This window comes from Macrobrachium rosenbergii, chromosome 51 (genome assembly GCF_040412425.1).
Source record: "Macrobrachium rosenbergii isolate ZJJX-2024 chromosome 51, ASM4041242v1, whole genome shotgun sequence".
NCBI classification, from domain to species: Eukaryota; Metazoa; Arthropoda; class Malacostraca; order Decapoda; family Palaemonidae; genus Macrobrachium; species Macrobrachium rosenbergii.
This window is the reverse complement of record NC_089791.1, coordinates 70,560,506-70,577,418: the sequence shown is the minus strand read 5'-3', so window position 1 is coordinate 70,577,418 and position 16,913 is coordinate 70,560,506. Positions and strand designations below refer to the sequence as shown.

The following is a 16,913-nucleotide window of genomic DNA, read 5'->3' as shown; positions in this document are numbered from 1 at the left end:
GGTTGACAAAACAATACAATTTTGATTTCATTTACAGGGACCCTACCACTCCATTGTTAAACATCTCCAAGCACACCTTTCATGCTCTCCTGGAAATGGCACTAAAAAGGCCCCTTTCATTACCCACAAGAGGTATATGTTGACCTAAATTGATGGGATGGTGATTAGTTCCCACCTCCCCTCGGTGTTCTCTGTGTTAATTTTGATATGGGAACCACTGATCGCACTTTATTTACCAGCACAGAAAAGTCGCAGATGTATGTACAGTACACTGACATCATCTTTGTCAGTGCTAATGCTGCAGATGAGTTAAAGAGTACCTAAGACACACCTTTCACACCCACAGTTATCATTATTTTACAATTAAATAGAGCTATGATCACTGCCTCTCCTTCCTTGACGAGCAACAGGAGGGGCACTTATTGTGAGGATATGGACCAAACCCATGAACCTAAGCATATCTCTAAACGGAGAGTGAACACTTACTACGAAGGTATACACCAAACCCATGAACCTGGGCATGTGTCTGAATGGATGGATTAAGTGCCCTGTGAGATGTACACACACTGCCTTCAGCAACTTCACCACAAGAACAGCGCAAGAGAGCTATTTTGCACCGATATTCTTGGAAGGTCAAGCAAACACAGCTGGAGTGATGAGTGTAAGTGCACTGGAAGTTATGGATAGATGGTACCATCAGGAGCCTCACACTTGATGGCAACTCCTACAGGGGCATATTCAATACTAAACAATAATCCCAGTACCCCCATCCCCCAATTTTCCAATACTTGCAAAAGGGAAGGGGTGCATCCACTACTGTCTAGGAGAAAGCTTTGCTCAGGCACAATAACCGCCTTGCACCCAATGAGAATTCATAGCTGCTCCAGCCTGCAATGCTGGTCCCCTATATATAATGCCACCCACACCCCTTGTCTCAAGATTTGTCTCACCTGTCTTGAGAATGACCATCAGACTGATAGGAACACTGGCAACAAGAGAAACACCAAAGTAATACCTGAACTAAAACTCTGGAATCCATCTGCCAGAAACCTGCTGTTGAATTCTATGGGTTCATCCATATTTCACTACCTTCATTCTCTGTTGTAAAAAGAATAAACTGCTGGACACCACAGCTGATGTCATTCTCTCTATCAAACCATGAATACTGGCCAATTATTGTACAATATTAAAGTAGAAAAGATATACGGAAAACTGAGGAGACTCGACATAAAATTAACCCGAAAGATGCAGCCATCCTGTTTAACAGGACATACAATTGTAACGATAATGAGTGATATACATTATAGATTTTGAGCATAACTGACACTGGTACTCTACTTACATTGAATAAATCTCTTTTGTGCTGTACTTTTGTTGAATAATTCTTTCTCAGAAAGAGAGTTAAAATCTTAACTCCTTAAATGCCAACTACCTTTTGATAGTTGACAGACACCAATTACCAGAAAAATTAAGTTTTCATGTGGAAATTGCACATTATATACAAAATGTACATATTTTAATTATTCCTTGTAAAGTTCATCCTCAAATGTCAACTACCTGTTGAAGGTTGGCAGGCATCACTTCATAGAAAAAATGAAAGTTGGTCCACTTACATGGCAAACTGAACAATACATATAAAACCTGACTGAAAATCATAAAATGGTTACCTTTTTGTGGCACCATAAACCATATATGAAATTTGCAATATTTCAAAAATTTTCAGACATTTTTCTGTAACAAAAAGATGGAAAACCTAAGGAAAAGCCACTTTTATCAACTATTATGCAGTGAATGCAAGATCCAATTCCTTTATTTTACAAAATTATATACAATTATAAACAAGACCTGTATGTTTACTTTGGGATACATTGTTAGTAGCTTGAAAAAATGTTAAAAATTTTTACTTTATTTCTGACATATTTAGCTTTACAGAAAATAATCAGTGAATCCCAAACACAAATGAAAGATAAAAAATAAGCACAGGTTTATTTAGACACATAAGCAAGATGTTGAAGTAAAGGGGCGGGCATTGGCATAAAAATAAATATGAAATGACTTCAATAAAAAAAAGGACTGTTTCCATTAAATTATATCTTATACAGTGATATACAGTATGCTCTGGTGCTTTACAATTATTGACAAGGTAGTAACATGAAAATACTACAATACAATGTTTACATGTCTTCCCAATTTTGAATAATCACAGTTGGTGATTGTTTATACATGTATATATGTATGTATGTATATATACATTAACACATGTATACATATATATACACACACACACACATACACATACACACACTTTCTGATATAAATACATATATTTTAGAGATTAAAGTAACCTAAACCAGTTCACTTGGGAGTTTAGTTGCTTTAATCCTATTGTATTTAAATCTAATATGCACAGACATGACTGTACAGTACATATACAGTGTTAATGTGTGCATGAAGCACACAAAATGACACACATATGTACTTATACACAAAATGTGAGTATACTTACACACAATATGTTTATGTATCTAATGTATCAAAACTATGTAATTCATAATTACATACAAAACATGCATGTAATTATGTGCATACATACATCAACATAAATGTAGTGTGTATAAATACACAAGGTGTATGTGTATAGTTTTTATATATATATATATATATATATATATATATATATATATATATATATATATATATATATATATATATATATATATATATATATATATATATATATATATATATATATATATATATATATATATATATATATATATATATATATATATATATATATATATATATATATATATATATATATATATATATTGCACACCATTTGTATAATTCCTCCAATCATTCAGTATAAAAACCTCTCCACTTCCTTTTTCTTGCATAACCACCATTCAAGAGTTTTTATCTTTATTTTTAACTCGAGTTCCTTAAAACAAAAAAGGCATCTGTGTGGGAAACCTATAATACATTAGTAGGCAAACAAGACAGTAACAAGCGGATGCACGAGGCTGGATCAGCTCCTAAACGATGGTGTCAAGACTCCTACCACTAGGTCCACTCCAAACTGCTTTTATCAATAATATAAATAGGGAACTAACAAAAGTTTATTTCATACAAAATACTAAGTCACAACAACAGGTGGTTACACCTTGGCAGCAGCACATGGCCCACAGACAACAAGCAGGAAGTGTGAGGTTTATTTTCAACCCTTGTGTGGTGATGATGACCACATGGTCACAACACATTCATTGTGCCACAATGACAACATGGAGCCCCAATGATGACAGTCTGAAGGTAGCATAGTTTTTTTTTATTTTATTTTTGAGCTCACAATGATACATGAGCCTTAGAACTCCAAGAGAAAAATGCTCTGGAGGCTGGTGCAGGGTGTGACTTGAAATGCTGGTCAGCTAAGAGTAATATCCCACTGCAGGACTTGGAGTATCAAATCTTTACAGAAAAAGGATTCATACACAACTGCAGTTTCTCCAAAATAGTATAAATAGCTGGAGATAATTTTCAGTATCAATATCTCTAGCATACAGTATACTTTAACCACAGAATCCAGGTATATGGAATTTACACTTTGAGCTTCAAAGTTCCTCAAAATTTACATATCACTGTTCCATTCATCTTCTAAATACTGCCGCAATTCCACTACAAAAAAATTCACTACAAAATTAGTGAGTTCATTTTTTCTTTTATCGCATTGCACATTACAGTAGCAGATGATGTGCAAGGAGACTGACAATGCATCCCCTTCCCCAAAAAAATTTACTAACAAAGTTGGCATGAACAATGTCCTGATGCTCTGTTGAAAGTGGTTTTAGTACAATACTTTTCACCACCTGTGGCACAATAACCAATTGGTTATTCACTGCAATGTCTGAACAGCTACACATGTTAGCAATCTTGTTAGTTAGTAGGTTGGACTGTCTGTCTGCTACAGCCTAGCTTCAACAGGTAGCATGTTCAGGAACTTCTGCTACTTAATGCTTGACTAGTAGATTTGTGGAGTTTTCCATAGGTACTCATACATTCAAAACTTAAATACTGATCCAAGCACTTTATATTAAGAGTGCTCTTCTGGAATTGATATTACTCAGTAAAAAAAAAAAAAGATTATGAATAACACATGTAAGAGGTTTTAATATTGTAAAAGCTTTTTACATTAAATTTCAAAAGCCACTTGCTACAGAAATCAAGGTGCAAAAATACACATTCATTTTCAATTAGGTACAGTCTCCTACCCCTCACAATTCACTTGTTTACTGGCATGTTCCATGTCAGTTCATTCCACATTTGGTTGTCCCAGGTCAATTATTCACAAAATCCATGAAGTTCACCACGGAATTTATCACCAGTCAAAAAAATTGCAGTTAGTTCCAACATCTGTATACTTTGAGCAGAAGGAACAATCATCTTGCAGGCATGCAGTTATTTACGCCACTGTTGCTCAATATTTACAATACATACATATCAGAAATGTGTGTCTGTGCAAACTAAGCATGTAAATGAAAATGTAAAGGTATTTTGAAGAGAAAATATAAATATTTAAGTGTGTATATGTATGTATGTATGAATGTATGAATGTATATCTATATATGATCACATCTATATATATATATATATATATATATATATATATATATATATATATATATATATATATATATATATATATATATATATATATATATATATACATACATACATATATACATACATACATACATATATATATATATATAATATATATATATATATATATATATATATATATATATATATATATATATATATATATATATATATATATATATATGAATGTATAAATTCAATTCAAGGACTTCATTTAAATAGACCTAAAGATTAAAATCTTATGAATCATTTTCATTTTTCCACATACACATAACTGGGGCATTTGTGGTGGTATTCCAGTTACTGAGAATCTTTACATCCCACAAGATATCCACAATCACTGAAAATTTCATCACCATTTTTTTATAGCACAAATATGCTACGAAAATTCATTTCACAATTAGTTAAATGTCACGTGTATTATCCTAAATTTTTCAAATAAAAATAATTAATTTTCCTGTGAATTATCCTGCACAACTGGCACAGCAGTAGGGGTTGACTGTGGAGAAGAATTGGTTTTGCTTGTACCCCCTGCACTGCTGTGATTACTAACAGTTGCACTACCACCACTGCTGGAGCTGCTACTAGTAGTAGTCTGTGTTCCTCCTTGGTTGCTATTAGTAGTCGTGGTTGTAGTGGTGGTGCTTCCTGGGGGTCCTCCAGCTATTGAACTTGGTGTTGGTGTAACAGCAACTGTTGTGGCTACATTCGCACTTGAAGAATTCTCTCCATTTCCAGAAGTGCCACTAACAGTTACAACTCCTCCAGTGTCACTGTAAACCCAAAGGGAAAATTATTCATACTTGCTATTGTGCATTAAAATAATAATTCCTAATATTAAAAAAAATTATTAGAAAGTTCACCACACTATAAAACTATCTCAGTAACTTTAGTAAAATTACATTTTAAAAATTTAAGAGGATACAGTTTTCAATATTAATTTTCTACTAACCTTACAAAATGTTCTCAATTTCTATGCTACTTTCTACACAAGTAAACATTTTGATGGTAACTTCGAGTAGCACTCGCACAAAATCATTTTCAAGTTTTAGTGATGCTCCTTCAGGGGTGTTAGGTTATTTTAAAAATCCCACTTTCATCAATACAATTTTATGAAATGGCAACCACTATTTCTGTGATACAGTTTTTCATCAATTATAAAATTTTAAAAACCATTAATTATCACCAATTCAATTTTATGGTCAATGAAATTCCAGACACATCGGTCTTTATTCAACAGACAAAAGAAAATCTGCAGCTTTTCATTTACCACTAGCACATGGATCCCTGAGGACTCTACTAGTTAACTGACTTGCTTGATCAGTCTGGAGAACTAGCAGTGAGAAATCAGCAGGTTTTGGGAAGCAGGAACTTTGCATTTTAAGTAGTAAGCCTTCAACTTCATTTTCTTTACTTTCTTGCTAGATATACATGGTTTTTGCTTGGCTTTCCATTAAGAAGTGATCCACTGTGCAGGTAAAATTTCTTAAAATGCATGACAGAGTAAATTACAGCTTGCTTTAGCCTACAAATTAAATAGAATTACTGTTGTTGAAGGGCAAGCCATATGCCACTTAGAGGGACAGCCTTCCCCCTACCCCAGTTTCTAATTAATGTTTTATAAAATTTCATTTGTTTCCTCAGAAAACCATTCCTCATAATGTCCTAATTGTAATTTTGGTGGGAAGAATCAAGTAACTAAACTCCTTGAATTAGATGGTTGAGAATTCTACGATCTGTTTTAAAAGTATGGGGGACCCACACTTGTCATGGTGAGTCTGTTATGGTGAAATCCTTAAATAAACAGTAAATAATAAGTTAATGCTGGAAAGACTGACACTGCTTACTCAATGAAGACAACACATGGGAGTAAACCACAGAGTCTACACCCTGAAAGATACAAAGATGTGTACTGAGACTGGACTGGAGTGATGAACAAATGAATCTACTGGAGCTGGGACCTCAACTGAAGGCAGTAAAATATGTCCCACTGCTACTAAAACATACAGTATGGGGGTATAGGTCCAGCTACCTGTGTTTCTCATCCTTAAGCTGAAGCCTCTCAAATGTTGTCTGTAAACATTTTTCTTATGTAGTTGTCTGTAAACATTTTGCTTACATAGTAAATAAGTATACTAGAGAGATCTGACTTTGTGGACAAGCACCCTAACCAGGGCTGCTTTACCATATATTAAATTACCATGTACCTTGAGCTGACTTGTGTCAGCTAATGAAAAATAGTTATTTCTTGGTACTTGCTTTTTTGAAACATCCTACAGAAAGAAAAAATCTGAACATACCTCTTCTACAGTCACTGGTTCCTTGACAATATAGATGGATGATTCTATTCAAGAGACTCTACCTTCTTCTTAAGACTCGCTTACCTGGACTTGAGAAAACAGACCTATATCCTCCAAAAATTAAAACTGACAGCTTTGTTTAATGCAATCAACAAGAAAATCAGCAGGGGGAATAGAGGAGCTGATTGGACCAGACCTTTTCCTTTAATATCTGAACCTCAGAATTCCCACAATTCATCAAGAATATGAGAAAATCAGCTAAGAGGAACAGGGGTACTAAATAAATATCCCCTTCACTGAACCAACTACATCTAAGGTTCCAGGTTTCTTGGTAGTTTGAGGGTTAAATATGTGCAAGGCTTAGAGAAACTTCATCTGCAAAGCATTTACCTCTTGACATTTTGCTGCATGACTGGAACTAGTGAAAGTGAGGTTCAAGTAGGAGCTTCTCCACCTGATAAGTGCTCTAGAGGTGACAGCACACAGATATTTAGAGTCAGTAAAACCATTTCTACCATCACCAAATTGGTGCCTTTAGTCTCTGACAGACCTCTAAAGCTCCATACTTTGCACACTACCATCCAGATTATGCTGAAAGGAGGAAAACAAACACCCCAGCCTTCTGATGTGTGCTTAAGGGCAACAATCTTCCAGGATGCTGGGATTGTGCAAGAGAAGCAGTACGTTGGGGTCTTGTATTTGAGACTGGTCATAAACAGTTCCACTACATGGCATCGTCCATGAATTTACTGGCCCCTTCAGGCTGTACTGTCTGTCATTATCCCAATTGTTTTGCCGTTACACAAACAGCAAAGGCTTGAAGAACTCTAGGTAGCTGATATGGTTTTCTTGTCCACCAAGAACCTTTTCTCTGCAGTTTGTTGAAAGTCTAGACAATGGGCTTTTCATCTCCATTGCTCAGTACCTATGAAAAGTAGAACCTTCTGAGAAGGAGGTACCCGAGGAAACTCTGACCCAAGGTTCTGAGTCTTGCCACTAATGAAGATCTTTTTAGACAACTTTCAATGTAACCAAAAGGCTACCTGGTTTTTTGCTGCTGCCCAGGATCTGTGCGTTGCAGCACCAGAGAATAAATCTTGAGCCACATAAACAGGACCAACTCTTCCAGGGAGATAACATAACCTATGTGAGAAAGCTACATCTTGTTGGTGGGATCTGGACTCTATACACACTTTCTTCAATAACAGTAATCTCTTTGATTCCTTCTTCTGTCACAAGTGTCTAAATCCATTCCTAATCAAGTTGTCTTTGAACTTGATCCAAAGCCCAATTTTTTCCAGCTTACCTGGAGATCCAACCACTGACATAAATGGATTACTCAATAAGATACTGTTGAAATTCTTTTGGTATTGAAGCCATCATAAATCAGATATTAAGTATCTGCAGACCTACTCACTGAGTCCTGGTGAACTGGAAGATTTTATTTTATGGACCTCATGCTTCAAGCCAAACACTGGGGCACTTACTGCCATTCAGTGCTCAAGAAAATGAAAGGAGAGTGGTTCACCAGCAACATCTATATAGACATCCAGAAAATAAAATAGATGAAGTAGAAGGATCTAATGGTGGAACTGGGAGAAACCCTAACAGCTGCACTTAGGAGTAATAGTTAAAAAAGTTGGACAGCAAGACTGATTGATTGATTGATTAATTGTGGGTTATCTGGTGTCACAACTACCAGGGTCACTGATGCCGAATACTAAATGTGAGCTTTTCACTTTTATAGTATGTTATAAAAATTAAAAATAAAATTCTGCTAACCAGAACTACATATAAATTTGATTAAAAGGAAAAAAATAAAAAAAAACTAAAATAAATAAATAAATAAAATTCTGCTAAAAAGAACTATTAATAAATTTGATCCAATAAACAGTATAACTTAAGGGGAGCGCACGCTTATATAGAAATAATGCTCCGATTTTTATGAAATTTGTATATGTTATACATATATATAAGGTGATGTTCCAGAAAAAAATTGAGTAATCGGATGATTATTTTGGATTTTATTAAAAAAAAAAAAAAAATTATAAAAATAAAAAATTTTTCTCCTCCTTCACTTTTAGAGCTATTGCAATGCGGCTTCATACACAGAAAGTATACCATAGTAGGAAAAACTCATGGGAAGAGTTTTTCTATTTTCCTTTTTTTTTGGATGGGGGCGAGGGGGGATTTTCCCCAAAAATTTGTATAATTTGATTATCACGGGTTCCTCGTCAACCTAAGAAAAAACCTAGCCCCAAAAAATATTAGTCTTTCTTTCCTCTTTCCAATGGTATATTTAACTTTAAAATTGGCCTAAAAATAAAAAAAGTAGTTAGCGTTTGAAGTGCAAAAAAGTGAAAACTGAGAAAAACAACCGTAAAGGTCAGCAAGTTTTTTTTTTTTTTTTGGCACTCGTGGAAAAAGCTTATCTTAGAGCATTATTTTGGTTGATTTTCAGCTCCAGGTCACCCCCTCCCCCTTTATAAAAAGGGGTATTATTCGCTCGAGGCGAGGGTATCATCAAGTACCACCTGACTCATTGCCTGGTTTGAAACTAAGAAACTAAAAGTTTAGTAGCTACCAGGCTGATATTCTTGACTCATTTTCAGTCGTTTTTTCACTTGTTTGGTCTTTTTAGTCTTTGGAGTTTGATTTTCAAGCCTTTTTGTCTCTCGAATGAAGAACTACTTCTATACTTTCACTTGTGACAAACGGATGTGTTAGTAAGTTGAACTTCCCATAGCCGAAGTTGTGTTCAATTTCCTCAATATTTATCTCACTCAATTGATGGTGCTGAGATTTTCCACTGCTAATTCGCTTTGCTGGGGCACTAACCATAAACCTACACAATTGGCACTTCACTGAAATATCAGTATCCCATCTATTGGCAGAGACTTCAACCTAAACTTTACCCCTGCAATTTCCTAACCTTGCATCTAATACCCAACACTATTTTATGTAACTGAGATCTAGATATAATGAATTTGTCATCATATACTCCCTTTTCATCATCTTTTATTCATTTCATCAACTGTGAGCATATTTGTGAAGGTGAAAGTATATAGATTGTATTTAGAGTTAATGGATGTGGAAAAAAAAAGGGCAAAAACACCGCAAATAGCGAAAAAATTGCTCAGAGTAAAAAGTTTGCCACCACCCACTTTCAACGTTTGGGAGCAACTGACTCTGCTTTGTCTTGGCAGTCGGCACCCTCTCTTAGACCAAGCAAATGCTATTGTTGTTGCCACACGCTGCCAGATGTAGGAGATAAGGTGATATAAAAATCAAAATAATTAATAAATTAGGAGAATAAAAGAAAAAATTACAATAGTCATTAAGAGACACACATCAGCCCTACCTCACCATGTTGGGGGCGGAGGCCCAAAACCCCATTAATTTTAATATTTCGAAAAAATGTTTTGGTCACGCGATAACAAAGGTGTTGCTAATGTTTTACGGCCATTTGACCATTTTTTTTATTTCAGAAATATTCATCAAAAATCAAAGGGTGCACTCCCCTTAAGAACAAAAAAAAATATATACTAAGACAGCACTGAAAAATGAAAACTGATATGGAGGGAAAGTTGAAAGGCTAGAAAATGGGTGCAGTTAGGGGCCAAAGAGATGTTGTAAACACCCTTTAACAACACCTATGATGCACCATATGAAGTGCACTGAGAGCACTACCCCCTATGGGGTTGAATTGGAAGACCTTGATTGATAGGCAATGTAATTTCTTGGAAACTGGATGGACCATAATGTTGAAGCAAGTGTCCTTCAGTTATAGGGATGTTATGAAGCCCCTTTTCCATTTGGAGTGATGAACTAAGGGGCTTTTTGAATATATTGGTCAAGAGGGATGAGCTTGCAGATGGGTTCCTACCCTCTTTTGCCTTGGGAAGTACATCAAAACAAACAAGCAAATGTACAGGACCTGAGAGAGTCCAAAACCACCTCACCTGCCAGCTTTACTAACACTGACATCAACTGTTTAAGGCTTGTTATTTTCAAAGCCAACTAAACTAGAAGCAAGGAGTAGTATGTTCTAAAAAATAGAAGGCAATAACTCTCTGTGATAACCTCCATCAACCAAAACCCGTTTCTCATCCGCTGCCAAATCCTTCAGTATTTCTTGATAAGAACCCCATCTGGCAAAACAAGAGTTCACAAGGAATAACCATCCCCACCTTCCAAAAACCTTTCAAGTTTAAGCAGCTGCCCATTCCAGTCCAAAAAAATACTGTTGCTGTCATCTTCACATGGTTGTTCTTGAAGAGGCTGAAAGATAAAACCTTCCTGGAATTCCTAGGGTCTTTTGGTATTACTGGACTGAACTGGTAGCTGGTAATCCCTCTTGCTCCCGTGTCCTGCTGTCCAGATTTGGGGTTTGAAGGCAAACCTTGTGAATGCCAAATCCAGGAGCTCTCCAGTAATTGCTCTTAAAAAGGGTACAGGTTTGTGAAGATCCTTTAGTCTGAAGTGGAACCAAATCATACTTTTTCAGAATAATGTCAACCCATATGCTGCGAATCATGTGAAGATAAAGGGATGATGCTTGTCCAAATAAGGCCACCTAATGATTGGTCTTTGAGCAACATCCTACAACTTGGAATCACCAGATGAGTTCAAATTACACCTAAATTGGAGTCAATTTTTCATAGCCATGCACACAATTGGGAACCATTTGGTATTGCCTGTTTCAAAAGCACAAGAGATCAAAGATATATGGTGACTATCTTGTAGACCTTCATCAACCCCAAGGCTGGGTAAGAAAAGATAGGGAAAAATCCTGGGTTTCTTAGTTTTTACTGGATACCTTTCCCACCATCCATTCCCAGGGGTCAACATATGTCTGCAGTGATGTTGGCCTATGGAGAAAAAAAGAAAGAAAGAAAGAAAAGAGGAAAAAAAGTCCTGAGCTTTCAAATATGGTGCTAGGACCAACTTCTCCAGCTGATGTTGCTTCTCCAAGGTGAAGATCCAACATATCCAGTTCAGGGTACCAAAGAAGAAGGCTTCATCTTGCCAGGCCAAGAGGCCTCTAAAATGTTATCACAAGTGATGTTCATGGTATGGATATTCTAAAGATCTACTAATCTGGCCCTCTTGACTGAAGTGTTCAACATGTTGAGGGTTGTTTCTTTAGGGTTACAGATGTTTCTCTGATTTCAAGCAGGGAGACTATGTCCTATAGGTCCTCTTCAGGGGTTCCACTTGTGTTTGGATCCATGCGAGGTGTATTTTTTATTAACAGTGGTGCAAGTGACAGGAAGTGGGTTGACTGCTGAAACAAAGGCCATACTCTGACTGTCAGTAAGTATTACACTGAAGGCCTGCTACTTTGTTAGAAGGTCTTGAGATCAGTCACCATTCAGTGGCTTTGGCTGAAAGAACAGCTCTGATTGCCTTCCATGGCTACTAACATCTTGGGTTTGATTGTAGCATAACTCTAAAGTTGAGACACTTCGGTCTGCTAATGCAGTCCTGGTACTGTTGTGAGTCTGTGCTTATGCTGTGGATGTGTCCCCTAGCATGATGCTCAGCATGAATACTTCAAACTGCACCGTAGCCTGGGTCAATCAATGTGATGATGATGATCATCATCATCATGATCTTGGAGCACAGACAAAGGCAATCACAGCTGGACTGACAGCCAAAGACTATGGGTATGCACCCTCATGAATATTATGCACACACATCAGCAATTCTACTTTCTCCAGAGAATTTTTCTCCAAGGCAAAACTCCTCTGGTAGGTAGCAAAATGCAAATATTTTAGGTATCAAACATTATGCATATAGGGTACACATTTATAAGGGTACCACACTGAGAATTGAAAAGGAAAAGAACAAAATATATACCAAACACAATACTAAAATATGAAGAACAAGAAGTTACTTTTTACATAAAATAATGACTACTACACAAAAGGAAAATAATTAACATTAACAAAAACCAAATGGAATTGGTCTGTATACACAAGAGGCTAGATGCAAAGCTAAAATGGGATTAAGGGAAAGAAAAAGACACTGATGCCTCAAAACATGGCCAATAAAGAATAAGAGGAATTTATTTCTGGTGACAGAAATTCATTTCTTGCTATAATATGGTTCGGATTCCACAATAAGCTGTGGGTCCTGTTGCTAGGTAACCAATCAGCTCAGTGGTCTGGTTAAACTAAGATATACTTAATTGGTTCTTAGCCATGTAAAATAAATCTAATCCTTCGGGCCAACCCTAGGAGAGCTGGTTATCAGCTCACTGGTCTGGTTAAACTAAGATATGCTTAAAACACATTATTTTACTGTCATAAAAACATCTGCAAAACCTAAAATTAGCAGAAAACTGAATGGACACTATCTCATTAAACAGACATCATATAGCCCAAAAATACCATAACCACCCTAGCCAGTGGAAAACAGGGAAACTTTGCACTAGTTGCAGCAAAAGAGCAAAACCTTGTCAAATACACCAGAGAGCATATTTGAAATAATTCTTCAACATTAACCACCATTCAAAATGGTAGAAAATGCCTTTGGGATGATCTGCCTGCAAAACTGAAGTCCATAAAATGGGGCGCTGCTGATTTACTAGTCAGTTAAATCAGACAACTGTATATAGACAAAGCTATTGGTTGACTGCCAATTTTCGTCAGTTAAATAAATGACAGGTGTCTGTAACTTCTTGCTCATGAAACTGGGCTAATTATAATAGAAGTACAGTCACCAACCTGCTCACGAACATTCAGAAATACAAACAGACAGGATCACAAGTTCAAAATTTTGCTCTACGCACCTATTCTGCTCGTAAGAATTTTTACTAACAACCGAATAGCACAAGGAAGAAGAACCTAATCCTTTAACCCCTTCTCTGATTATCCTGAGTATTCTTGTGATTAACTACCATGTATTCTTACAATCATGAGAATACTCATTCATCTCATAAAATATTCCTACATATTTCTATCTTCTTGATTTAATTCATTCTTTGATGAATTCCCATTTTCTATATGTCCTCTCCCCATAGAAAATGTTTACTATGTATTTTTGTCAATAGATGGCAGCGTGCATTGTTTACTTTGTGAATTTCCAATGTCAGACGCTGCTCCTGCAAAATTCTCTCCAAGTTCTTAACTTTCAAAGCATGGGAAAAATACTAAATTTTTAATGTTGCATAAATCTAATTTTATCTTCTTTTTTACCTTCTAGCATCCAAAATAATTCTTTATAATACTACACAATTTAAAAATACAGTGGAAATAGCATAATCTATGACTCCAGAGTTAACTTGGGCATGTGAACATCAACAAAAATTATTCACTACATATTAAAATCCAACTTACTAACAATTAAGATATGAATGGCCATCTGAAACATAACTCGTTCCCTAAGTCGCATAGCGACTGTAATCGGTTTTCTTTTCAATATTCAGTACCCTTTAAATACCTCCATTTTTTCTAGTGCCAAATAAATTGTTCTTTATTCAGCTGTACAGTAATGCACTTTGGCTTTTCTGGAAAGAGGGGGATTCTGTTTAATCTGTTATCCTGTTTATTTAGTTTACAGTGCCTCGCAAATCCAATTTTTTGTTAATGCTGCTAATAACCTTTATATGTACATTTCATGTGTTCTATACTTGTTTAATAACTTCCATTTTTTCCAAAACTTTTACAAGTTTACTTTTATGTCACAAGTTATAACCAGTAATCCAAGTTCTCACAATTTACCTTGGGTAACTATATGGAGACTAACACTACACTGCTTCTTATACTATGACAAAGAATAATTTCCCTATAAATTATAATCATAACTGCTAATAACTGTATCCACTAGACATCCAAAATGTGGTTTCAACTTGACCTCATCAACCAAAACCAAAAATTAATTATCCCTCCCTTACTGTTAATGCAGAATTGCAGACTGATAAGGGATTACATCACATTTGTTACAATCACAGATTAAATTACAGTTTTCATAATTGGGAGTATGTTGATATAAATGCAATGCCTACCAACAGCCTACAGTGCCCAAACTGTCACCAGTCCTTGTAATCACTTCATTCTGCACTGAAATGTATGCAAGTGTCATTATTTATACTGCAATCATTCCCTATTCTTTCATCAGTCTCTGCAAATTCTTTGGAAGCTTGTATTTCAAGTCAAGTAGTAGTAGTAGTAGTAGTAGTAGTAGTAGTAGTAGTAGTAGTAGTAGTTTGTTTTATGCAATGTCAAACTATTATTTTTGAACTGCTCCCCACTATCTTCTTACAAAAACAGAACCAGTGCTTGATTTGACATTCTTCCAAGTAGTGTTGTACAGTTTGTACACTTCCTATTTATTGCGTCTATGTGGTAATCATCATCAATATCAAAAGTCACATTTTCTCTTTAGAGGATTGTATATGAAATGAATCAACTTCACTGGCTTTGATTTGGTTCACTTCTACATAAATTCCCTACTGGTCTATGCACTTTTTTCATGGTTTTCCAAACTTCCCACTACTTTGTGGGCACTATATCTGTTCCGAGCATTCTGTATCATATTTCATACAGCATGCACAAACACACACATTCTCAAGACTGGACAAGTGAACATGATTATCATTTCCAGCATCGTATTAACATATAACAGCAAGCAACAGAAATCTTAGGATAATATTATCGATACCAAAACTTATGTTAAGAATGTTCCAAGGCACTGGATATGTAACCAAAGTTCAAACTACAATACATAAATGAATAATGTACACAACGGGAAAAAAGAAGGTAAATGAGAGTAAGGAGTTTCTTTGCATTTCTAAAGTAATTAAAAGTAACATGTAATGAGGGTTCATAACCCCATCTGATATTTAGAAAATTAATCTTTTAACGAAACAGTATATCAATAAAAACAAACAGTAACTCTAGTAAAAATTACTCTAATCATACTTTAAGTAATCTTGAAAAGTTATTTTCAAGTTATCTTTATCAATTATTTTACAACATCCAAAATCCTATCAAAAAATTAATGTTTGAATTCTGATTCTGAAATCTTTCCTCCACTATCTCAGTACCACTAAACATAATGGGGGATGAGAGAGAATATATTTTCTTAGGCTTTGGTGTCCAGTTCTGTCCAACATATGAAGATTACACAGATTACACTATACAGGCAGTCCCTGGTTATTGGCGATCTGGTTTTACAGCCCTTGTCTAGCGACAACGATAACCAGATTTTCGACACTGATTCCCGGTTATTGGCGCTAATCTACGGTTATTGGTGTTGATCCCCGGTTATCAGTGCTGATCCCTGGTTATTGGCGCCAATAACCGGATACCAGCGCTGATAACAGGGGCTCAGCGCTATTATCGCTGATTTTCAGTTGTCGGCAATTTTCGGTTATCGTCATGCTGTCAGAAATGGAACCCCCACCGATAACCGGGGGACTGCCCGTAATAGCATATGCAAAGGGCGTGCCAATCTTTGAATTTCAAGAAATGAAAATTTATTTATTTACCGTTTTGGACTGTTTTATGTCTAAATAAATATATCCTGAATTGTTATTGCTCAAAAATATTTTTTTAGCTAGGTTTACTGATAATTTTGTTCGCTTGTCTGGCACTGTGAGGGTCAAATTGTCACGGTATAAAAAATGTTCTAATTCAGTTTAGTTTGAAATGATTGGTATACTTGTGTTACCCACTAAAATATGCCAAATTAAAAGAAATTTGTATTTTTCCTAACATACAACCCTACTCTTTCATATATGGAGTACCCTATGCTTACCTAGCTTCGGCTGTTCTCGACTCATGATAGCATCAAGGAAAATGTGAGATCAAGAGTAATACACTCAAGATGTCCCGTTCCTCTGGGGGCTCATGAGAGTGGCACCACAGATATACTGCACCAAACAATTTACATATCATGTTTTGTATTTCTTGACTTATTATTAGAGTTTTGTATTTCTTGTTTTTA

At 35.7% G+C, this 16,913-nt stretch overlaps 1 protein-coding gene across 1 annotated transcript in view; it reads right to left on the bottom strand.

Moving 5' to 3' along the window:
• Positions 1–4,866: 4,866 nt before the first annotated feature.
• LOC136833478 (ubiquitin carboxyl-terminal hydrolase 9X-like) overlaps positions 4,867–16,913 on the bottom strand; it is a 525,953-nt gene continuing 513,906 nt past the window's right edge. Inside the window, 1 exon segment of the mRNA XM_067095694.1 lies at positions 4,867–5,432. Within this exon segment, the coding sequence (XP_066951795.1) occupies positions 5,108–5,432 (325 nt within the window). The 3' untranslated portion in view covers positions 4,867–5,107.